The sequence below is a fragment of the Sceloporus occidentalis genome, unplaced genomic scaffold (genome assembly GCF_023333645.1).
Source record: "Sceloporus occidentalis isolate IW3139 unplaced genomic scaffold, rSceOcc1.0.p SCAF_117, whole genome shotgun sequence".
NCBI classification, from domain to species: domain Eukaryota; kingdom Metazoa; phylum Chordata; class Lepidosauria; order Squamata; family Phrynosomatidae; genus Sceloporus; species Sceloporus occidentalis.
This window is the reverse complement of record NW_028317097.1, coordinates 2755686-2781285: the sequence shown is the minus strand read 5'-3', so window position 1 is coordinate 2781285 and position 25600 is coordinate 2755686. Positions and strand designations below refer to the sequence as shown.

General features: G+C 39.0%; 1 protein-coding gene across 1 annotated transcript in view; it reads left to right on the top strand.

Annotated features, from left to right (window-relative positions):
• The window catches only part of LOC149282413 (protein unc-80 homolog), a 67494-nt gene that overhangs the window by 40897 nt on the left and 997 nt on the right, over positions 1–25600 (top strand). Inside the window, 35 exon segments of the mRNA XM_089498243.1 lie at positions 132–332; positions 830–937; positions 1797–1935; positions 2822–3003; positions 3108–3239; positions 3935–4121; positions 4285–4416; positions 4954–5097; positions 5496–5596; positions 5720–5806; positions 5954–6137; positions 6239–6333; positions 6477–6566; positions 6864–6965; positions 7142–7322; positions 7601–7869; positions 8192–8326; positions 8513–8654; positions 9204–9300; positions 10320–10490; positions 10692–10805; positions 10871–11104; positions 11266–11466; positions 12415–12538; positions 13215–13340; positions 13846–13969; positions 14077–14283; positions 14477–14661; positions 15131–15296; positions 15793–15972; positions 16592–16733; positions 18227–18283; positions 21570–21651; positions 22781–22892; positions 24380–24592. Of these exon segments, the coding sequence (XP_089354369.1) occupies positions 132–332; positions 830–937; positions 1797–1935; positions 2822–3003; positions 3108–3239; positions 3935–4121; positions 4285–4416; positions 4954–5097; positions 5496–5596; positions 5720–5806; positions 5954–6137; positions 6239–6333; positions 6477–6566; positions 6864–6965; positions 7142–7322; positions 7601–7869; positions 8192–8326; positions 8513–8654; positions 9204–9300; positions 10320–10490; positions 10692–10805; positions 10871–11104; positions 11266–11466; positions 12415–12538; positions 13215–13340; positions 13846–13969; positions 14077–14283; positions 14477–14661; positions 15131–15296; positions 15793–15972; positions 16592–16733; positions 18227–18283; positions 21570–21651; positions 22781–22892; positions 24380–24592 (5146 nt within the window).

The window sequence follows — 25600 nt, the reverse complement described above, 5'->3', positions numbered from 1 at the left end:
ACGTGCATGTCTGTACTTTATCAATGTATGCATTACAACTATTGGTACCTGCTTTTCATACTGTTTATGAAACAATTTTGCATTAGGTTTTGTGTCTAGACATGTAACTAAGGGGTGTTCTTTGGTGTTAGGTCATGATCCTTTTATGCAACCAACAAAGTTTCATTTGTACTCATGTGGATTACTGCCACCCTCACTGCTACCTTCATCACAGTCGCTCCTGTGCCAGGTTGGTAAGAGCAATTAAGCTGCTCTATGGAGACACCGTGGATTCACTCAAAGAAGACAACCTGGGCTGTGGCTCTGGACTTAGGGGCAAAAAGGTGAAAGAGGTGAGTGTTTCATCCAAAATGAGAAAGAGGGTTAAGACTCCATGCAGGAATTCTGTTGCATAATTTTAGTAATCTGCAGGGACATTTTTAGATATACAGTATGTGTAAAGAAATTGAGTCCTTATAGAATTTATAGCAAAAAGTAAGACAAGGAGCAATAATAGGGCAGATGATAAGCGTGCGCCAATTATCACTGAATTTCTATTAGTTTTTATGGAGACTGCATCTCTGAAACACATTATGTCTAGAGGAAAGTAGGTGTTATATTTAGATTTTCCAGCACAACTAATCTACAGTTACAAAAGTTTTTTTTTCCATAAAAGTACAAAAGTTTTCAATACATGTTATAGTTAAGAGTAATTTAAAGTACACTCATTAAATTTTAGGATGGAGACTCCCATTCATTATTCATATTGATCATTGTGTAGCTTGTCAATGTGTTCTAGGTTTGAATACTAAGGGTAAATACATGTGATTTTTTAAAATAATTTACATAGTGTTCTGATAAGTCTTGCCTGCGAACTCCTTCTCTGAAAAAGAGAGTGACAGAGGCCAACCTGGAAGGAAAGAAAGACAGTGGAATGCTGAAATATATAAGGCATCAGGTAAGTTATTATTAAAATAAAAATGAGAAACATATTAGCATCTAGAATGCAATCTGGGACATCATGTAATATGGATCTGACTTGATTTTCTGAAATTTGAAATTACATTTAAAAACTCCCTATTAAATTGCTCAGTTGCTCCGATAACAGGATTGGCCTAATAAAGCCCACAATAATCACCATAACCAATTAATAGAGAATTAATCAATAAAAAGGCAATAGAGAAAAATGATTTTAGCTAGCTTCAGTATTGAGAATCAGGTTTCTATAAAACAAAATCTGGATTGACCTCAGACATAATTAGCAATATTATATTGAGTAGGAGTTATAGGGATCAAAGCATTAGATTTGTGTTAGGTTAGAGGTTATAAAGGAATTAAACAAGGTTCCAAGCTGTGCTAAGGCAGGCAGCAAGACTTCCAGGTCAAAGTCTAAAATGCATTCACCGACCATGCATAGTACCTTTTTTACTTAAATGATTAATCCAAGGTGTGATGTGCATATGTTAGTAATTGTGAGATGACACACATGTAGTCAGCACCTTCAGAGAGACAGTTTAGGTTGGAAATCTTATTAACTCAGATGCAATAATGGTGGGCTCTGTAAAGATGTGAAGTAAATATTCTTGGCATTGCCCTCAGCTTGTGGTATAATGTACATGGTTGCTTATTTCTGTAGTTTGATAGCATAAAGTTGGTAGTTTTGGAGATATCAGGCCATTGGACCTGCTTTGTTCATTGTGGTAGAATTGAACCATTAATGGTTCACTTGGCTTCCCATTTGTGTTGTAACTCTGTAAGGGACACCGGACACATATGCTTTATTCTCTTATAATGAAATACCCTTCTGTACAATGTAGGTGATGAGTTTGTCTCCAGCACCCCTGTCATTGCTTATTAAAGCGGCACCGATCCTAACAGAGGAGATGTACGGAGACATCCAACCAGCTGCTTGGGAGCTTCTACTGAGTGTGGATGAGCACATGGCTGGAGCTGCAGGTATCTGTTTAGTGCAGATAGTTTGTACAGAGCTATCTTCAGTATTATTGAGTCTTATAACACCAAATTCCATTTGTAAACCCCACACTATTTCATAGTTGTATAGTAGCTTAGGTTTGGAAAGACACAAGTCCATCAAGTGCAACACTGCAGTTGATCCAGAAGAAGGCAAGAAAAAACACATTGAAGAGATTCACAATTGTGCTTCACAAAGAGAAAAATCCTTCCTGACTTCAAAATGAAATAGATAACAATTTCCTCCAGCAAGGATCTTTGTAATGTTATCAGCATTTTATGTTGCAAGTTCTTTCTCAAGAAAATGTAAGACATTGTTGGTCGTCTGTAGGCACAATGGGGTAGAACATGGCTTCTGCTCCATGTTAGCCATTCCACTTTGCCTCAGCTATTAAATGCATGCACCGTTACATTTAATACTCAGGTATGGTTTATACACTTCAACACCCTTAGGTTCTTAAATCAATATGATCATTATAGCATTGTTACTTCCTGGAGGCATTCACAGTGTGAATCGTGTCACCCATCCTTATAATTGTTAGACCAAGAAATACTGCATCTTCACCAGCAAATAGTTTATTCACTGATGCTGTAACAATGCGAAGGAAGCTTGTGTTTTATGGTTTGTCAGTTCCAACTTATCATTACTTAGAAAAATGTTTAAAACAAAGCTTATATTACAGTTTGGAGGTACCCATGTTGAACGGAAAACAATCCTGGCAATGCAGACGACCAGAGACACAGTAAACATTGTATTGCTGATGTTTCAAATTACTTAAATTAAAATTAAATGTTTTAGCTAAATGACCCTACCATGTCTTCCTTGTACAAAAGTATATTTTTAAATATAAATACATCTGCGTTCCTGCAGCGGCCATGTTCTTGCTGTGTGCTGTGAAGGTGCCGGATGCTGTCTCCGACATGCTAACATGTGAATTCCAGCACCCGGAAGCAGGGCAGAGACTCAATGCCATCCTGAAGTTCCATACACTCTGGAGGTTCAGGTACCAGGTCTGGCCAAGGATGGAGGAAGGTGCCCAACAGATCTATAAGGTTTATAAAACATTCTGTTTGGCTACTGAATTAACTGTCTGCACACATACAGTATACATTTTCATTCAGGTCATGTAATGCTGCAATGTTTTATCCTGTGACAGATCCCTCCTCCGAGCATTAACTTCACCTTGCCTTCTCCTATCCTGGGAATGCCCTCAGTTCCAATGTTTGACCCACCTTGGGTTCCACAGAGCAGCGGAAGTGTCCAGGACCCAATCAACGAGGACCAGTCAGTGAGTAGTAGAAATAGTTTTAATGTTATCGGGTTCATTTTCTTGTTTTTAAATGAATGCCAAATCATAATCATATATATTATTATTATATTTTATTTATTAAGCACCAAAAAATTATGCACGGCTGTACAATTGAATTGGGGCAGTTAACATACAAACATAACAAATATACATTTACACATACAGACATATCAGGAGTTGAGAGCCCTGCCCGCAAGCTTGTCATCTAGCCTTATGGTTCTTTTATACAAAGTTCCTGGCAGGAATGGTGGGCTTATGAGGGCCCCACTTGTGAACAATCAAAGGGAGTAGTTTGGGTAATTGAGACAAAAGGAGGGGTGAAAAGTAGTAGTTGCTCTCTTGTAGCGGCAATTAGGGTGGTTTCAGAATGCAAAATAGAATGTATACATAAAATGAAGGTGATTTGCAGAGGGTGATTTACTTTATGCCACTGAAATGCTAAATCCGATACTTAGGTAACTTACCCTTAACTACAATGTTCAATCACATTTGTGTAAGTACATCTCCTTTTCACTACTTTAATATTCCTCAATGTTATTAAGAGCCAGGTCAGCGCATCCACTCCTTTAGCACAATTTTTCTTATCCTAATCCTTGACTCCACAAAGATGTACAACCAAGGTACTGAGACAGGATCCTTCGCTCCTATCTTTGTCTCCCATTTTTCATATCCAGAAATCATTCTCTGCCCGTGCTGTGTCTCGGTCCCACCAGAGAGCTGAACACATTCTCAAGAACCTTCAGCAGGAAGAGGAGAAGAAGCGATTGGGAAGAGAGGCCAGTTTGATAACAGCCATCCCAGTGACACAGGAGGCCTGCTATGAACCGACCTGTTCACCCAACTCTGAGCAAGAGGAAGAAGGTTCGTCCAGTGTTGCTATTAAATTTGTAATCAGTTAGAATGATTATCTGTAAACCCTGTCTAATGTAAAGTTCTATTGTGATTCTTAATATAATAGGTTTCAAATTACCGGTAGTTTGTCACGTGAAAAAATAGGTTTCACCTCATTCATTTTCTTTGCCAGTAGAAGAAGCCCCAAATTTGAACTCTCGCCGACTCTCAGTGAGCCCATCCTGCACCTCCAGTACCTCACATCGCAACTACTCTTTCCGCAGAGGGTCCGTGTGGTCTATCAGATCTGCTGTGAGTGCTGAAGGTGAGTTTCATTTTACCTTCAATCTGTACATCTTAACCCAACTACAACAAGGGTGAGTTGGATATTCAAAAGACAATTAATGGGATATTCACTGGTGAAGCGTTGGGAAGATGAAATGTTTCAGCTGAGTCTTTCTTGCAAGATGATTTATAGGATTGCAGTGAGACAAACCATTTGATGACAACTTACCTACCAAGGGTGGTCCCTGGCACCTCCATTCCTGCATGCACATGTTTACAAACATAGAAGAGGATCATGTGGCGGCACCCCCTCCTAGCTTGGTGCACTAGGCAGACCCCTAGCCCACCAATGTGGTGGGGTCAGCCCCGTCACTTATACCTTAATGTTTATCAAATACATACACAGTTTAAAAAGACTTACTAACTGGAGAAATGAATTTCTTGCAGTGCCCCATCTGAAGGCATCCCAAGTGATGCTCCTGGATGTTCGTTTCTAGACAGAAGATCCTTTAGAGCATGTTTTTTGTTTCACTATCATTAAGCGAGAGCCTTTGTTTCTCTGACCATTATGTTACAGATGAGGAACATGCCACAGACCACTCGGCAAATCATCACGTGTCTCAGCCACCCCAACCAGTCTTTCCTGCCTGTATCTGTGCTGCGGTCTTGCCTATTGTTCACCTTATGGAGGATGGTGATGTCCGTGAAGATGGGGTAGCAGGTATTAGCTTGTACAGAGAGCATGGGGAAAACCTATCCTAATAAATCCATGATTACTAAATTGACTGTGCTTTCGGGTTTTCATTCTTTCAGTCTGCCAATTTTTGTATCCTAAACATGAGATAGATCTTGATAACGCATGACAACGTTGGTAAAATAATTCAGTAGGTCCCTTTAACATGCTATCATAGGCTACTACAGGGAAATTATTAATAAATTCACTGTTCTAAACAGTTTACTTTAAAGTAAAATACAGGATTCGAAAAGATTTTGAATCCACAGTATCACATTGTACACATGTGTAGGTTTGATTACTCTTATGGTAGTTTTCAACCAACACTTGACCTCAGTAAACGTGTAATAAATATATATTTAGTATTTCTTTACTTATGTGTGTAGTGAGTGCAGTGGCACAGCAGGTTCTATGGAATTGTTTGATTGAGGATCCCTCCACTGTCCTCCGACATTTTCTGGAGAAACTTACCATCAGTAACCGTCAGGTGAGAGTCAAAAACATGCTGTCAATAAAGAGGTTATAATTTAACCTCAGTACATAATCCGTGACTTGAATAATGTTGCCTTATAACATTAAAAGACTGAGGTCTATGATATTCATGTTGCAGGATGAGTTGATATACATGCTGAGGAAGCTTCTTCTAAATATTGGAGATTTCCCTGCCCAAACCTCACACATTCTGTTCAACTACTTGGTGAGTACACCACAAGCTACATTGCCTAATGGGTTACAGTTATAGAGAAACCTTTTTGCCCTTAGGCCCAGCTTTTAATTTTTTGATACATTAATGTCCCTTTATGTCAGCTATGAAGTCTGGCCTATGAATGTTTTTTTGCCTTAGGTTGGCCTGATCATGTACTTTGTCCGCACTCCATGTGAATGGGGCATGGATGCCATATCAGCAACTCTGACCTTCCTCTGGGAAGTTGTCGGGTACGTTGAAGGTCTATTTTTCAAGGATCTAAAGCAGACCATGAAGAAGGAACAATGTGAGGTTAAGCTTTTAGTGACTGCATCCATGCCAGGTGAGACTTTTGTTACAATCACTGCTGTCTATATATTTAATTTAAATATAACTATATATATATATATATATATATAACTATTTGTGTTTTTCCTACTATAGGCACAAAGACTCTAGTTGTACATGGACAGAATGAGTGTGATATCCCCACACAGCTCCCAGTACATGAAGACACACAGTTTGAGGCGCTCTTGAAGGTGAGAAAGAGAAACAGTTACAATATTTGAAGGTTGAGATACATTTTTGTTGTATGTCCAGTTGTTGATAGAATAACTATAGATTAGCAGAATGACATAACACTGTAGGTGGGTTGGTAAGATAACTATTTTTATATTTCTAGGAATGCCTGGAGTTTTTCAATATAGCAGATTCTCAATCTGCCAATTACTTCCTGATGGACAAAAGGTGGAATCTGATTCATTATAACAAGGTAAGAAGAAACATAGAATTTGACCTCAGATGAGAACCAGTTGGCCCATCTAGTCTGCCCATTTTTTCATGACCATAATCAGTCCTTGATCTCATCTTAGGTTCAGGATAGGTTTTGGCCTATCCCATGCACCCCAGGCGAACTGAAAATAAACACTAATCTAGTTACCGTGATTTACAGATGGTTTCTTAGTGACCTTATGGTAAAGCTTAAAAGAGTTATGAGTTATATGGGCATGTCATGAACTGTTATTAACTGCTGTCCTCTCCCCTGCTTCTCATCTTTCAATCTACTCAGACATATGTTCGTGACATTTATCCTTTTCGGAGGTCAGTTTCCCCACAGCTGAACTTAGTCCATATGCCACCAGAAAAGGGTCAGGAGCTGATTCAGAAACAGGTAGGTAGTCCCAGACCTTTTCCTGGCATGGTTACTATTAGTTATAACGTTATGAGTAACATGATACTTCTTGGGCAGTAGAATAGTCCTTCAAGTGCTATTATTGTATTATGAAGAAAATGCATTCCTCCATTGTAGATTCTGAAGTCCTCTGATGGATGTTTTTGTTTCACCAGGTGTTTACAAGAAAATTGGAAGAGGTTGGGCGAGTCCTCTTTTTGATATCACTGACCCAGAAGATCCCCACTGCCCATAAGCAGTCCCACGTCTCCATGCTGCAAGAAGATCTCTTGCGCCTGCCGTCATTCCCTCGAAGTGCCATTGATGCTGAGTTCTCCCTCTTCAATGACCCTCAAGGTTCTTCTGTTATATTTATATTTAATCTAGTATTAGTCCTGTTATCCAAGTCTAGCACCTATATATATACCTAAATGTCACCATAAGAATACTCTGTGTACACAATACAATAATATTATCAGTATTAACAATAACATAAGTACATTATTCAGTCTAATAACACATATCTCCCATTTTGGGGGCCTGTGTCCACACATCTCAACCTTTGTTTTGAATAAAGATCTGTCACTGGGACAAGGTAATCATCCAATATTACATCACCTCTGCATTTCTTCTAGCTGGAAAGGAGCTGTTTGGCCTGGACACCCTGCACAAGAGCCTTTGGATAAAGCTCTTAGAGGAGATGTTCTTGGGGATGCCTAGTGAATACCCCTGGGGTGATGAGATTATGCTTTTCCTGAATGTCTTCAATGGAGCTCTGATTCTTCACCCAGAAGATAGTGCCCTCATCAGGCAGTATGCTGCTACTGTCATTAACACTGCTGTACACTTCAACCACCTTTTCTCACTCAGTGGATACCAGTGGATTCTTCCCACAATGCTACAGGTACTATAGCTACTGGTAGATAGGGTGGGAAAATGATTGCATGCAATCAATATTTAGGGGTATATGACTTGCATAATAATTGAAAGTATCATAGAGCCAGTGCTGGGACATGTCACGAATTGGCTTCAATTTGAGATTTCAGTTTTCTCTACAAATATATAATGCTTTACAGTAGTATTGTCTAATGCTAGCATATTTGGCCATGTTGTATGTGTGGGAGATACTAGACTTGCATTCAGATGCGTACTGACTAAACATAAAGGCATTGGAGAGTCACGTGAATCCATTGTATTCAGCTGCCTTTACTCATTAATTTCTCCAGGTATATGCCGATTATGAAAGTAACCCTCAGCTGCGACAAGCCATTGAGTTTGCCTGCCGGCAGTTCTACATCCTTCACCGTAAACCATTTGTACTGCAGCTGTTTGCCAGTGTTGCTCCTCTTCTAGACCTTCCTGTAAGAGTTTATTATTAAATTATTTTTGGCGTTCCCTATGCATAGAACTAACATTCAACATGTAGCACAAGCTACCTACTGAAGACTTGATTTAGTAATGCAAAATTCCATGCAAAATGTTTTCAGAATGTCGAGATATTATTATAGATATTATGTCTGCTTGTAATATGACATTATGTCTCCCAGGACGGAGTGAGCAGCTCCTCATCCAGTAAAGGAGTATCTTCTCAGTGCCTTTTTGACCTGTTACAGTCATTGGAAGGAGATACCCCGGACATTCTAGATATCCTGGAACTAGTGAAAGCAGAACGCCCTCTGAAATCATTAGGTAACACTATTAGAGGTGTTTCAGTGTTCTAGTTTATATATGTTTTATCCACCATGAATATTAGAAATGTTTTGAAATTTAAGGTTGTGTCTGCCAAAAAAATATAGAGTAATTCCTTGACTGTACTAAGATGAGGTTTGTATAAACTTCAGTGTATTAAGTATGTTCCTTCCATTTGTTTCTGTTATTGTCTTCTGTCACTTGCCTATAGTTAGTTACTCTGTCTTCTGTCCAACAATAAAATGAAACTGCATCCACTAACATCAAAACAGAAGGTGTATGTTCATAATGACCTCCAGGAACAATATTGTGAACTAGAGCTTTTTCACAAGCGTTTTATAGGGCATTGTTGCTCGGTTTGTTGGTTCTATTGAATTTCTTATTTTGCCAAAACAAACTTGAAAATGTGAAATCACTGTTTGTGTCAAGGTCACATTCTAAGCATATAAAATTGATTTGAAATTGTTGTTAACAGTAAATTGTCCACACAATCCACCAGTTACAAACTATTTTTGTTATTATTGTTATTATTATTGTATATTATTTTAGATTTTTGCTATGGAAATGAAGATATGGCGTTCTCCATCAGTGAGTGCATCAAGCTGTGTGTGACAGTTGTAGCTTATGCTCCAGAATCATTCAGGAGGTAAGGAGACACCTTGACATTATATAAGAATAAAACAAAGAAGAGGCAAAGCAAGGAGATGCTAAAGGACAGACACAAAAGACAGAAATGTGAATAATTAAATATTGAACTACAAGCATAAGTAGAAGAACACACAAAAGAAACAGACGTAGATAAGAAAACTCACACTTGTGGATAAAAGGAATTGATGGACAGCCATTGAACAATAGTGTTCTAAGAATTGTTAAATATCTGGATGTAAATGGTTTGCAAGGTCAGAAACAACACATTTTTACTAAAGGGCGAGCTTGTCAAACTAACATAATTAATTTTTTTAAAACATAATTTATTTTTTTAACATATTTTAGAAATATATATAAATACAATCTACATTTGAGTAAGGCATTTAACACGGTTTCTTGTAGAAGACTTTGGGTTTGTTAGGTTTTGGATTCTAAAAATAGAATGGATAAAGCAATGGTTGGGTGACAAGAGACAGAGGGACAAAAGGCCTTTTTACTAGTGGGGTAACTCAGGGATTGGTAATAGGTCTGAAAGGTAAGCTGCAGTTTAATGTTCATAAATGTAGAATATTGCACTTGGGTAACTATACCATTAGCTGGGACCTAGGCAAACTTAAAGTTAAGTGGAAAAGTGTTGGAAATAGCAAGCTAGAGGCATTAGTAGCAGAAAGAGGGAGGTGGTTCTGTCACTTTACAGATCTCTGGTCAGACCTCACCTAAAGTGTTGTGTAGAGTTCTGGAGTCCTGGTTACTTAATGTATTTTTGCCCAACATTTAATGGATTTCAAAACTCTTTTCTAAAATTGATTCTGTAAATGTGCCCAGTAGCCTCAAATGACTTAAACATCTGGGGTCTTCTCTATGTCCTAGAGCTACTATCACTTCAAAAATCTGTCTTTCAGAGTAGTTGAATATAAATCATTTTAAAAAGAAAATCATTGGAAATATCGATGTGCAATGTATTTGTGAAATTCACAGAAAAGGACTGTTCACTGACTCTGCCGCTATGTTTCTCAGTCTGCAGATGCTTATGGTCCTGGAAGCACTGGTTCCCTGCTACCTGCAGAAGCTGAAGCGTCAGACATCTCAGCTGGAGACGGTGTCAGCCGCACGAGAAGAAATAGCTGCCACCGCTGCTCTGGCTACTTCTCTTCAGGCCTTGTTATACAGTGTTGAGGCTCTGACGAGGTAATATGTAGATTAGTGTAAACCGTACTGCACTTACATATTAATATCAGGAGTCATATTATTTACCAAATGGGAGTAAATTTGGGTTATCCTCATTTATGATATTTAAACTTAAATTTGGATGAAAAAGGTCTGCAGGGTTGTAAGTAATAATAATTAAATGAGATAATCTGCTAATTATAGTTAATTGTTCTTTTACAGGCCTATGACAGCTCCACAGATGAGTAGGGGTGACCAAGGCCACAAAGGAGCTACAACTGCCAATCACACAATGTCCGCTGGGGTCAACCTCAGGTAGAAACGATTGGACTCATCAGTGATGATGGGACACATGATCTCTAATGCAATCTGTATTTTAAATTGAACAACTTGATGTATATTCTTAATTCTTGCAGAGATAATCTCCATCTTCTTGAAGAAGGTCAAGGCCTGCCCAGGGAAGAGCTTGATGAAAGGATTGCAAGAGAAGAGTTCAGAAGGCCTCGAGAGTCCCTGCTCAACATCTGCACTGAGTTCTACAAACACTGCGGGCCCCGACTGAAGATTCTACAGAACCTGGCAGGAGAGCCAAGAGTCACCTCTCTGGAACTACTGGATGTAAAATCACATATGAGGTATATTGTCAAAAATACTGTTTGTTAATATGTAACATGCTTTTGAAGTTTACTACATGGTTGATGTAATAAATGGTTTACAAATTGATTCCTAAACATTGTAGGTTAGCAAGAGGATTCAGTGTGGAAAAAACATCAAATGTCCAAAATTTTTTTTTTAGGTTGGCTGAAATTGCCCATTCGCTTTTGAAGCTGGCACCTTATGACACACAGACAATGGAGAGCAGGGGATTGAAACGTTACATCATGGAGATGCTGCCTATCACAGACTGGACAGCTGAAGCAGTGAGACCAGCCCTTATCCTCATCCTAAAGCGGCTGGATCGTATGTTCAATAAAATTCACAAAATGCCAACTTTAAGGTGAGCAGGTGCTGCAGAAACGTGGTTTGCGTTTCTCATGTTGCAAACCTTGAAGTAAGGGCATGACCAAAAACGACTTTCCTCTGCTGCTGCTCACACGCCGGATCTTGGGTGGCTGAAAGGGCAACAGCAGGGGAAACATACCCATAAACTTAAGGTAAGTAAACCACCGGGATGAAATGTAATTCTGTGCTCATTTTAGTATTTAGCATACTGAAAACCAATACGTATATAGCTCAAATGACTTAAATTTTGTGGCCCATCTTATCTCCACCTATAAAGGGGGTATAATTGGGGTGTTTTCTGCCCTTATGGTGGGGAGTCTGCTATGGTCTTACATTGGCAGTGCTCATGTTTACACATTTTTCTAATAAATACGTTTGTTTATATTTTTCTATCCGTATAGTTTGATCTCCTGGTGTGCTGTTTAGGGGAGTTCTGTTATTTTTTTTTTATTGCTCATTTTAGGATTTTCCAGCTTTAGAAAAGAAGCACATACATATGCATATAATACCATATAATGTATTCAATGTTAGTATCGCTGGTACTAGTATTAACAGATAATTAATTTTGTTTTTCCAGTATGATAATTCTATAAGAAACACGCATTACCGAAGTGTTTGAAAGATCACATGGCGCCTAAGATGCAGTCAGTTATTGTGAGACTTGACCGAAAAAAATGATGAAACTAGTTTCTAATCAGTTTGATGGTTTCTGTCTAAAGAAAATCTGTCAGGTTTCATGCCTGCTATAAGATGAAGAGACAGGACCAAAAAAAAATCATTCAAGACATAAACATATATGTGAACTGCTCTATGTGTGATCTTCGGGGATAAGTCTCCGAGAGAAGGCTTGTGTTATGAAAGCTTGTTGCTGGATACCCCTAACAATCATAAAGTACTGGCCATCGTTTTTTTCTCTTTAACTCTTCCTCCTGTTGTATTGCAGGCGACAGGTTGAGTGGGAACCTGCCAGCAATTTGATAGAAGGGGTTTGTTTGACACTTCAGAGGCAGCCAATCATATCCTTCCTGCCTCACCTTAGGTCTTTGATCAATGTTTGTGTCAACCTGGTGAGTAACCATGAACCATGGGCCCTGCCTTCTGTTTCAAGGCTGCCGTCTGAGTCCCTCATCTGTGCTGCATGCTTCACAGGACTACACCTGAGGAAAAACCGCAGCGTGTGTCACATACTATTTGGAAGTGTTTGTGTTTCGCTCTGACTCCATATGCAACAGTCTATTCTTGGTCTCATTGTGGCTCAAAAGTGCGACGACATCTACAGTGCTAGTTTTATCACAATTCTTCCATCAGTAAATATAGTTCTATGTGTCAGCTGTTAACAATATCATTATCTTAACTTAGTAGTTACCTATGTCTTACAGATCATATTCTGGTTTCCTAATCATTTGCGTGCATGTGGGGTGAATAACATATGGTTTTGCCAGAAACCAAAAGGGTTCAAGTCACTAAACTTGGGTTTATCATGTCTTCGTATATTTCCTTCTAAGTTTCAGGCCGTAGGGATGGTTTCTTATGAAGTTTGTCTTTTCCTTTCTGTTTGCTTGCTCCCTGATGTTGGTCTTCAGGTTACATCAAGCTGTATAGCTCCGTAGACTGTGATCAGTGTATAAAAATGTCTGTCAGGATTCCAGAACGTATTTAGAGAGACAACTAGACTAGCAGGCCAGGAATTCCATGTCCCATATAAATCTGTTAACCCTTGGCTTGATGGTTTTTGCTTTGCAGGTAATGGGTGTGGTGGGGCCCTCAAGTGTTGCAGATGGCTTGCCTCTTCTTCATCTCAGCCCATACCTCTCCCCTCCTTTGCCATTCAGTACAGCAGTTGTTAGGCTGGTGGCTCTTCAGATACAGGTTAGTATATGGGGTCTTTTATGTAACCAGCTGAAACGTGGTTTATGATACTGGAAGACGACAGAGAAGAACGAATAAAAAGTATGTTTTGTCAAAAGTCAAACTAATTACTTCTCCTGTCATCGGATCACCACAGTTTTCTTCGCTACCATCCTAATGCGGCCAGATGTCCATGTTCTTTTAAAGACGTTTGTCATCTTTGTGGGAGTGGGGCATTCAAAAAGTTTTCTAATAGAGTTGGGTTATCCACTGTGGACACAAGCCCTTTGCCTGGTTTATCAGGATCTAGGGCCAAGCCAGAAGGCATAAGTGCCTCATCCGCCTCTTGGACCTATGTTTCCTGAAGGATTGGAGTGACTTGTGTGCAAGTGGTGAAATTCAGGCCATGCTCTGTGAAATGTGGGATTTCATAGACTTAATATTCAAGGCACCAATATTTTTCACACTAATGCAAAAAATATAAAAGTAAACAATATTGTTCGATATATTTAGCTTTTTCTTATAGGCTTTAAAAGAAGACTTCCCACTGAGTCACGTGATCTCGCCATTTACCAATCAGGAAAGGCGAGAGGGAATGCTCCTGAACCTCCTGATTCCTTTTGTGCTGACAGTTGGATCAGGAAGCAAAGGTACTAAAGTAGATAGTTAAGATGTAAAATATTAACCACAGCTGTTCAATAATTTTAAAGGTTTTGTGGTGAGCTATGGTATGATCGCTATGTCTATATTCTCTTAGATAGTCCTTGGCTGGAGCAGCCTGAGGTCTTCCTGCTACTGCAGACTGTGATAAACATCCTGTTACCCCCAAGAATCATCAGCACCTCCCGGAGCAAGAACTTTATGTTGGAAAGTTCTCCAGCTCACTGCTCCACCCCAGGGGATGCTGGGAAAGATCTGCGCAGAGAAGGGCTTGCAGAGTCTACCAGCCAGGCTGCTTATCTTGGTGAGGACATTTTAACACAATGTTTAACATTGAACATTAGCGTCCCTACATTAAGGGATTAATCACTTGCATAGTGTTCTGTAGGCTGGTGTTCTGGTAATTTACCACCCTACATTATCTGTGATTCATACTTTTGAGACTCTTATTTGAGATTCTAATGCATATCATCCCTTTCTTCAACCAATCTCTGCAGCCCTCAAAGTCATATTGGTCTGCTTTGAGAGGCAGCTGGGAAGCCAGTGGTATAGGCTGAGCTTGCAAGTGAAGGAGATGGCCCTTCGGAAGGTGGGAGGACTAGCCCTGTGGGACTTCCTTGACTTCATTGTGAGAACTCGTATCCCAATATTCGTCCTCCTGAGACCTTTCATACAATGCAAGGTAAGCCTATTCCTAAAAGACAAAAGTATAGCTAAATCATGCAACATCAGACCTCATACTGACATGAACACCAACTGTGGCTGAATTGTTATACACACTCATAGGCAGGTACTCTCTGGTGAGCACAGATCGGTGTGGGGTTTGCACCTATGGCTTTTACGAGTATGATAGTATTTGAGCAAACCATAACATTTTCACCTGGGTTTTTTTGGAAACATAAGCTAATCAAGAACATTAACATCATGTGTTTCCATATAGAAATGTAAAACATTAGAAATGTAAAATATTGTGGATTATGTTAGCAGTTAGAAAATATTTAATCATATTTTACATAATATGAGACACACTTCATTAACAAGAGGATAAATATCAGTTTAACTCAACACTATGTCCTCAATACTGTTAAAAAAGCATTAGTAGAGTCAGTCTGTCTTATTAGAATTTAATTTGATTTCATTTCATTTAACAGCTATTGGCACAACCAGCTGAAACCCAGGATGAACTAAGTGCGCGGCAGCATATTGCAGACCAGTTGGAGCGCCGCTTCATCCCAAGACCCCTGTGCAAGAGCTCACTAATCAATGAGTTCAATAATGAACTGAAGATTCTGAAGGAGGCTGTGCATAGTGGTTCAGGTATACTAAAGATGCTTAACGGGTGGCCAAAAATACAACAGTTTGGTGATAGGACTTTCTTTAACCAGTGGGATTCATGAAATGAATTAGGCCACATCTGAATATATCACATTTTAAGTTTTACAACTCAGGGCAGTGCCCACAGGAGTCCATACTGTGGCCACTATACTCACTGCTGAGCACCTGGATATGAAATCTTATGCCTGTGCTCTGTGCCTTAAAGGCACACAAATCCTTTGACTGTATCCTTGAGTAACAGCACACCCAGTAGCTGATCACACAAGACTGCTGTCCCTCTGGACCTATTGGCCCATGTCAGAGTACATAACTGTTTCTAGTAATGACTATTGTTCACTTTACAATACTACTGTATCCACTGTAGTAATGAACACCATCCCAGTAATGTCAAAACTACATTATTACTCATGCTTATTATTTAACAGTGACAATACCAACGACTATGGGACTGATGAGCTTGTGTTTGTTATTTCCTTAGCATACCAAGGGAAGACCTCAATCAGCACAGCTGGTACTTCCACCTCTGCTTACCGTTTGAGTTTAGCTACAATGTCCCGCTCCAACACGGGCACAGGGACTGTCTGGGAACAGGACAGTGAGCATTCCCAACAAGCTTCACAGGACACACTCAGCCGCACAGATGAGGAGGAAGAAGAAAGTAAGTGGGAAAAAACAGGAAGGTTATTCATTATTTCTTTATGGGACTCTAAGGAAAAGATTAAGCTTCTAGCTGAGGGTGATATTGTTTATTGGGACAACACATAATGTATAGCTGAATAAACCTTTGGGACCTCTTCTAGAAAAACCCATTACATGAGAAATCAGCCAGTAAAGGGGAGGCTACTTACATTGCAGAATGTGTAATCCATCAGAAAACAGGAAAATAAAATTGATGTCTGTTATTAATATCGTCTTAAAAACTTGGTTATTCGAGCTTAGTATTGCATTTGGGACTGCAGTAAAACAAGCATGAGAGTATTGTATATGAATATTGTTGGCTGGACTAAGTATATGGATGCACATTGTTTAGTAAACAATATCCCATAACATTTAGTGTTTATGCAGTTAATAGCTAAGTGCTTAAAGAACCTATGTGGAGCCAGAGGCAATCATAAATGCCATCATTATGAAGACATTTCTGCTGGTTGCGTTGTGGTAATTCCTTTGTAGTCTTGCTCTTTGATATAATCTGAGGCTCAGTCTTTGCCTGGTTTAATGCAGTATAGCTTCTACCTATTTTTCAGGTAAAATATTAAAGTTCTTCCTTGTGTTTTTAGATGACTCGGTGAGCATGCCTAGTGTGGTAAGTGAGCAAGACGCTTACCTGTTGAGTGCCATTGGGAGGAGACGTTTCTCCAGTCACACTTCCAGCATGTCTGTCCCTCAGGCTGAGGCTGGAGGCATGCTTCCAAGTCAAAGGTAAACTGTGCTGTCCATCCATTGCTTAGTGGGCTGATTACCATCGAAGGGGAACTATGACATAACCATACCATGCTTGTAGCCATTAATTGAAGCTGATCTTGGTGCCACTAACTAGTGACTGTCATCATTGAGGTTTTACATGTAAGCAAATATTTCAGGGTTTCAACCCCTCATTTTTATAAAACATTCATTGCACGACATTCAGAATATTACCTTGACAGTTACAGAATCCCTGCTGATCAGTAATATGTTGCTTCCATACGGTTATCTTTGCTTTTTATGCCTTGGCTACTAAAAGGACTGTGATCAATGTGATCCATTGAGATTTACAGGTTCTGTTTAATGAACTTGTTAACTGTATGCTCCTAACATACACAGAGCCATAATGCCTAGGGCACATCCTTATTGAAACATTTTGACTTAGGCACTTCCCCTATTCATAAAAAGTAGTTATTCCTGAGCCCAAACTAACAGGAGAACAAATATATGCAGATAGGCATGTCTTGTCTGAGCTATGATATGTTTTATTTACGTATAGAAAGTCCATATGAAGAGCTGCCATGATATTCAAGTAGTTTGGCTTTTATTTGATAAATTGACTAGATTCCCATTTTAATCAAGGACATATTAAGAAACACATGCTATGGTACCACATTGGAAATCATTGTTTTCCTATGTGCAGGATTAAAATGGTTATCCAGTTCGTTTATTGTGTAATTAAAGCAGCAGAACTAGCTACACGTGTTGGTCCATGTAATATCTCAAAGCTTTGTACTTTGGCCATTGTTGATGATGTCATTTTGTCCTGTGCGAAGTGGTCAACTCAGGAGTGATATAAACAACCACAATAAATGTTTCATGGCAAATACCATTGTTTGCCCATGTATGGTATAATCTATTAAGAATTAGATTAGACCTCACTTGTTTTAATGAATAATATAGTCTTTCCCTACAGCAGGGGCAACTGGTAGGCACCCTCTCCAGATGTTACAGACCACTAGAAAGGATAATGGGACTTCTTGTTCTGTATAAGAGTAACCTAATGCCTAAAGATTTGTTCCTATGGCCCTATCAACCAATTGAACAACCTGAACAATCCCACTAAGCACTGCTGGTGTTGTTTTTTATTAACTGTTTGTACGCCTGAAATTGGTTACTGTATTTACTCATTGGTAGGACTAAATTTCAAATCCCCCGGTACTGCTGCTTTAATTTCTAAAACATAGCACCTAAGCTGTTGCTTCCTCTCCTTCCCTCCTATTTTCCATTCAATAGCATTACTTTGCCATTTTCTCCACCCTTGGAGCTTGTTCTCTGCCCCGTTGCCTGTAGCATTATATCAATGGTATGGCCCAAACCAAAGACAATTTGCCGTTGTTTTGTATTTTTGTTTTGTTATATATTTCTGTTCCTTTTGATAGTTTTGCATGCAGATTTTTGTTTTGCTTTTTCTTTCCCTTCAATGCTTCATCTCGCTCCCCCTCCTGCAGCGAACCTAATGTTCTTGACGACTCCCATGGGCGTGATGGCGAGATGAGCCTGTCTAGGTATGAATGCTACCTGTCTGTCATTGTGCTGTACCAGGGAAAGAGAGGATAGAGGTCAGAGTACTGCTAAAGAAGCGTGTCCTCCCTCTCATTCTGTCTCACAGTCATTCTCGCCAGTCGCCATGCATTATTACAACATGGACATTAAAGGTGCAAATGTCCCTATGCCTAGATCTCAGATTCTGCTATGTGTAATGCAATAGGTTCCGTGTTACTCATGACCAGATCCTTAATTTGATACGGATGTCAAATATTATTTTTTAACCTAGGTTAGAATGTTATTACAATTAAATGAATGTTTCTGCTTTAGGACTCATGATAGCCTCTCATTTTTATTAATTAATAATTGATTCTGTGTAAAAAAAATATATATACATGCAAGTTAATCCCACATACTACACAGGCATTTTTGTATTAGACACAGAATGTTAAAAGAAGAATGCCCCTTTAACGTTTTATTAACATATGTTATCTATTTACTTGGCGGAATTTTAGAAAAAATATATGGAAAAAGAGGAAAAAAGTTCCCATCCTATGCAAGTTTTCTGATACAGTAAAAAGTGATTGTTATGGGAAGCCAGATATAGGGCTTTTTAGGAAAGGCAAAAACACAATTTGTTAATAGATGGGCGCATGTATTCCTATGTATTCTAAAAAATAGACAATGATACTTTACACAGACAGCTTGCACCTTTAATGTTTAATGTGTGATCCACTATGACTGTGATTGTGCACTTAGAGCTTTTATCTCTCACTTCTTCCTACCGAGGGGATATTTAATACTACTGAAAAAAAACCCTGTAATATTTGATCTTCTAAAATACAGCTAAGATTACATGAAACATCAATATGCAATATAAGAATTTGGTGAAAATATAATATGCTTATGCAGTAAAGCCATAGCTGGGGTTTAGGAATTGGATTGAGATATGAGTGAAGAACTAATGAAAGGAGCAAGGGAGGAGTGAGCCCCAAATATTATTATCTTATATGAATATAAATGTTATATCTACAAATTTACAACTACATTTAGGAACACTAATGTAGTTTTGTAGCTCCAAAGACAGTCTGAGATGTTAAGAACTGTTTGAAAAATAAAACATCTTTGGACTGATTTAAACAGATACGCTAATATCTTCCTGAAATAGATATTGGCCATTTGTGTATTTTTTCTCAAAGTACAGTTTCTGCCCCATTCTAAAAGTATTGGTGTCCCAGTTGTAGCTTAGTGTGGAAATTCCACTAACAGGCTAGCGTTATTCTTAGAGTTATTGGGTATCCACGAACACTCAATTCATGCCTCCCCAAGACGAGGAGAAGCTGAGAGACACACTTAGAATCGTCATTGTTTGTAGTATTTTAGTCATTAAACTGGTGTATTTGGTGCCTCATCGTCATGTCTTCATTGTCAACATTTGTAACTACACCGATTTACTAACACAGTCAATGCAACAGACATACTGATAGATGAATAGATTGGCTGACATACAAATGTCCCGGTGATCGTACAAACCTATAGTGTGAGTTCCCCTTAGGTTTTGTGCATTTTCTAAGTATATATACTTCACACTTCTCACTGCCACAGGGAGCTCTGATTATTGATAAATGGCTCGTTCTGAGCTAAAAGTAACATAACCGATATCTGCTCATTTGCCAGTTTTTATGAGGAGAAATAAAGTTTTCTATAAATGCAGAGCGAAGGCCATGAATGAGACTTTTTATCACAGTATTAAACATCTTTATTATTGTGTTCATTGTGGAGCAAACATGCCATAACCAAGTATAATAATATGAATAAAATGTATCTTTATAGCTGCTCCTAGATAAACCCCTACCCTAAAGCTCTATAAGACTGAAAAACTTCCCCAAACTCAGATCGTGAGTAGGGAAGTGGTTTCTTGTTGAAAGTAACAAACATTTTACCGGATGTTGAAGTGTTGCTCAGTTAATGAGCTGTAATATTTTTATTAGATTGTTCAAGTCTGTGGTGAAGTGTTACTCAAGCTGTAAGTAGATGTAACTATAGTGTACAGTGTGTGGTGAATAAGTTCAATTTTGGAAGATGATGGTTGTGGGCCAAATACCTCCTGATCACCTATCCAAATTCTTCACAATAGGGAGATGAAAACTGAATACAAGCATTTTATAGTCTACCGAGTTTTGATCTTATTTTCTACACAAATTGGCCCCCTGGCCGGTCCATATTCTTTAACTAGGGCCAATCTGTCTTGGACCAGCCCACTCATGGAGGTGAGAGCTGTAACATAAAGTATGTGTTAGTGTGAGTGTGTGTATGCTAGTAGGTATGTTACTTACCAGTTAGGACCAGAAGCTGTCGGCCCTCCCCTGGTTTGAATTCTCCTACTATACCAGCATTCATGCAACAAAATTCTATATAATATCAATCACTCAAAATCCAAACTACATGTATGTTGTTGGAAATCATTATGATGAGGGGGGACGGGGGACTAACTTGCTTCACTATTTTTCTCTTTCCTCCTTTCAGTCTACCCACCTATAATTTCCCTTATTCCTGTGTTAAGGCCTACAGATTAAAATATATTTAATAATTACTATTTAATAGGCAGTGCTAATGTTAGGTAGGGGCTGAGTTACCCAAATTGCCTCACTACTTTGCATAGTCACAGTTCCCACCACATTGACAAAGACTAGGATTAGGTTATGCCTAGACTAGATGACAACCACAAATGGATAGAGTTTGGCCACAATGGAACATGAGGATCTATTCCATTCGCGTACTTTGAGTGTTATCATAACAATGGTCAATATGAACTTCTCTGGCTCTAGTTTTTCTCAAATTTGGGTTTAGATCGCAGTGGTGCTGTGCCATTTACATGCCTTGCTTGTGTCTTCTGTGTTAATTAGTTTAAACTTACAACATTTGGAAAACAGTCTGCAGGTAAACAAAGTTGTCAGGCCAACACACGTTTACAGCATTACTAATGTCAGATTGTATCTAAGAAAGCAATTGCCATTTAGATAACATGTATTGGTATGTCCTCTAATTTTCATCAAATACCAATTAAGTAATTAAAAGAGACATAGGCAACATCAGTCCTTAGTTGACAAGTGACAAGGTAGCCCTTATTAGTATCCAAATACGTCAGCTGGGTGGTACATGAGGACCTCAAACCTTGTGTTAGGTGACTTATGTTTATAAATGACAAACAGCTTTTAGATGTTCTTGACTCTCTGGTGCTTTTCCATGTGGACATTTCCTGCTCTTATGTGTACATTTCACGTTAACACTATTAACACTTAACAGGGTAGCAAGTGTGCAGAGTGAACCCGGCCACCAGAACCTTCTCGTTCAGCAGCCGCTTGGAAGGAAGCGAGGCCTGAGACAGGTAAGAAACAGATGCTACTGCAAAGGAAACCTCAATATATCAAGGGCATCTGCGATCTTTTATTAGGGAAAAAGCTGTGAAATATTAGCTAATATCAGTAGCATCCATGAAAACCAGTGTGCTGCAGTGTGCATAATATATTATATCAAGATGGCATTTGTTGCACACACAACCATTAAATAAAACAGTTGTACATTCAGACACAATTAGGAATTTATCTCTGAAGCTGTAAAACACAATACAGTAGCTACCAGTCTGTTGGTTTACCAGCTAGTTTACCCCTTCCAAACAAAAAAGCTACTGGTATGTATTTTTCCATAAGTGTCCCATATTAAAATGGTAACATATCAGCCCAAGACCCAATGCAAGATCTACTTTGAAAACAATTATCCGCAAGCTAAATGTGGTGTTAATTAATGCGACGAACAAGTCAAAATAATTAGTTATTTTTATATCTGATTTGCAGGTGGTCGGACAGCACAGAACATTGTTAACAATAAAATGTTAGATGTCATTGTAATGATTGCCTTCACTTTGCATTATTAAGAGACAACTCTGGCAAATTTCCCCTTTAGGAACAGCAGAGTTGGCTCTTAATAATATTTAGTTATTCACTAATGTGTTGGTGTTTCATTCCTATGTCAGTCACACTGAAGTGATTTATGCCTTGGTTAGGCATGGGTTGGCAGTGCAAGCGTAAGCTCCTTAGATATTCCCTATTTTCTTAATGGTGTCTTAGAAAATGTTCCACCAAAATAAAAAAGTACAAAAAAGGAAGCCATTACCGGGCTTCATTATAGCAAAAAGACTTAAGAAATCAGCAAAAGCAACTATACAGATACCCACGTTAATAGTGCTACTCTGGCACTGGATTCTCCCAAGCTATTCCTTGACATATTTTATGTTTCGAGAAATATTTTTTACTTATTGCATCCAGTTGCATGGTGGAGCTATACCTAGACAACCATGGAGAGAACATAGATATGCAGGGGGCACAGCACTGACCACAAGGTTCACAGAACCACCAATGCCCCCTCGGCACATTATGAGTCTGAGTCTTCCTGAGTGATAATATCTCCCCTGTATTGTGGTGTAACAGGGGACTTTCTCTCCTTCTCACCTGGTTCAGCTTCGAAGACCTCTACTCTCACGCCAAAAAACACAAACTGAACCAAGAAGTCGGCACGGGGCAAGGCTTTCAACCACACGTAGAAGCATACAGCCCAGGACCAAGCAAATAGGTGACGATAAATTATATAATAAATACATGTTTTGTGTCTTGGCTTAATACATGCAGAGGTAATGGAAATACAACCACGTGAGCGTTACACCGAAATACAGCTACATTTATAGCTCTTCAAAGTGGGATAATTTACATTTTTGTATTATGTAATTATAATTTCAATTTCTCCCTGTTGTTTCACAGAAGGTTTATTATTATTTATTAATTTATATAGCACCATCATATTCTGCAGCGCTGTACAATGGGATGTTGGCTAAACCATTTTCATACTGTGTAATATTTAATCACATAAGGAAGACGTAATGTAACAGACTGACAAAAGATGCACATTACCTAATTAATCACGAGTGAGTGAGAAAACATGACACAACATTTTAAAAGAATGCTTAAATGTGTCAAATGTCGACTGCCCACGGTAAAGCCCTCCGCTATTTTTATATCATAGTATATACATAGTTAATTAGCACAGTGACTCGGTGACTCGGTGATATAAAGCGCAAACTGAAAGTAATCCTTCTAACAAGAGAAAATTCTCATGGACTGTCCAAAAGTAGGTTACATGCAGAATGGCCAATGTGGTCCCTGTGCTGTTTCACACATGTAGGCATGATGTAGGCTCCAGTTGGGTACTGCATACGTCCAAATGGGTGGACTGCTTTCAGAGTTTGAAGATGGTGGATGGGAATAGACAGGACTAATGTACAGACATGCTGCAGGCTGTCGTTTTGACACATGACGCTGAGAAGTATGTAGAATGTATGAACTGAGCTTATGAAGACATGCAAATGCACTTATCCGACATACTAAGGTGAACTGGAGTATGCAGAACTTATAGCTGTCGGGTTTTAAATGGACAGTGTGGCGATTCTACCGGTAACAAATACATCAAGACTATTTTTTCATTGTAGCTTAAAGTGCAAATTGCCAGATGCTAGGGGCATTCAATGTGCTTATTAAAAGGCTTATTCTTTTCTGTTTAAGTCCAGAGGTGAGCTCAGGACAGGTGAATGTATGAATACATAGGATTTGAGAGGCAGGGCTCAGCTCAGGGGAATTAGTAAATAAAATCTCTAATATTGCTAAAACTGCTTAGCAAAAATAAGTAAGAATGTTTCAAGATAAATCGGTAAAGTAAGAGATCCACCCTGATCCATGGGTAGTGCTGAATTATATCACATTCACTAATAAATCTGCAGACAGTGCAGCTGAGACTATTACCCTGAATCCCATGTTGTCTCCTTCCTGGTTACCACATGTTCTAATCATGGACTTTATATCACTATGGAAAGCAAAGACTTACGGCACAATTTAATCAGGCACTATAGTTTAGCCCCATATGCCTCACTGTGCGTGGAGAGTATGTGGAGAGTAAGAGAAGGTTTGAGATATAGCTAGTGACCGGCAAAACAAATGTGTGTGGCCCTCGACTTTTTGTTTACAAATGCACATCTCATTCCCTGTACCTATTTTTTCCCTTCCATCCAGTGGATCAGAAGCGATCAGTAACTTTTACTGAAACGCAGCCACAGCCATCCACATCCCAAGCTGATGCCCCTACTGTGGCTACTCGTTCTGGATGTAGCCCTGCAGCATCCATCAAACAGGCATCCACAGATAGCCCTCTGCTCACCTCCTCACCGTCCATCACCGTGGCTGATCTCCACAGCCCAAATGACAGCCAGGTAACACCACAAGAAGGTTAGAGCACCGTGTATCTCACCTCCTTCATAGTGGTCATTGTGCCGGAGAGGCCTGCCAGGTGGGGACATTGGCCAAACAATCACAATTTAGCATAAATAAATAAAGAAGCAGGGAAAGAAGCCTTTAGAGGATAGGCTGGGTACATTATGTGCAAATTATTTCAAAGATCCTAGGTATGTTACACTTTAAAGCGACCTAACAAGGTATTAATACAGTTGACTAAATGATTCATATATATATATATATTGTAAATATTACAGTTTAATACTTTTGTCGGAATCTATCTTTGTTAATGTTCTGCGACATTATTCCATTACTTCAGTACACATGAAGCTACAACCCTCATCTGACATAAATCGGGTCCTTGCTTTTCTAAGTCCTTCTTGCTTTTAACTTCATCTGCAGCCTTACTGACATCATATTTTTGCTCTTTGCACTGTGCAGAACCATGAGGCACGTTCTTGATTGCAGGTTGCCTCAGGTAGGCCAAGTCAATTCAGGCTTAAACTCTCTGCCTCTAATTTTATTCGTTTTCTGAGTTCTGAAACTACAGTTCATCCACGGCAGGTCTCTCTGGCAGAACATGAGTGTGAGTTGTTATAATATTAAGCTATTTTGCTATCTCAGGGGTGTTTCTATGATTTTGAAAGATCTTATAAGTGTCTGTCGTGGTGTAAATGCAGAGATAACATGTTTTGAAAATAGATTTACCAAGACCAAAGAAGTTGGAGAGTGAAGACCTCAGTCTTTAGCAATTGAAGTGTCCTCACATGTAGTGCTCTGGTACAGGCTTTGAGGTTACATTCACTATATGCCCAAACAGTATGAATAAAGCATGTAATTAGATTTAGCTAATGTTTCCTAGTCACTTGGGGACTGAAATATATTCTAGTTAGTGGTATCCAAGCGGTTTGGATGTTACTACAGACGTCATGTCAAAGGGATTCAGGAACCGATGCCCATAGTATGTTGAAAACTATAATATAGAACCCTGGGTATAACTTT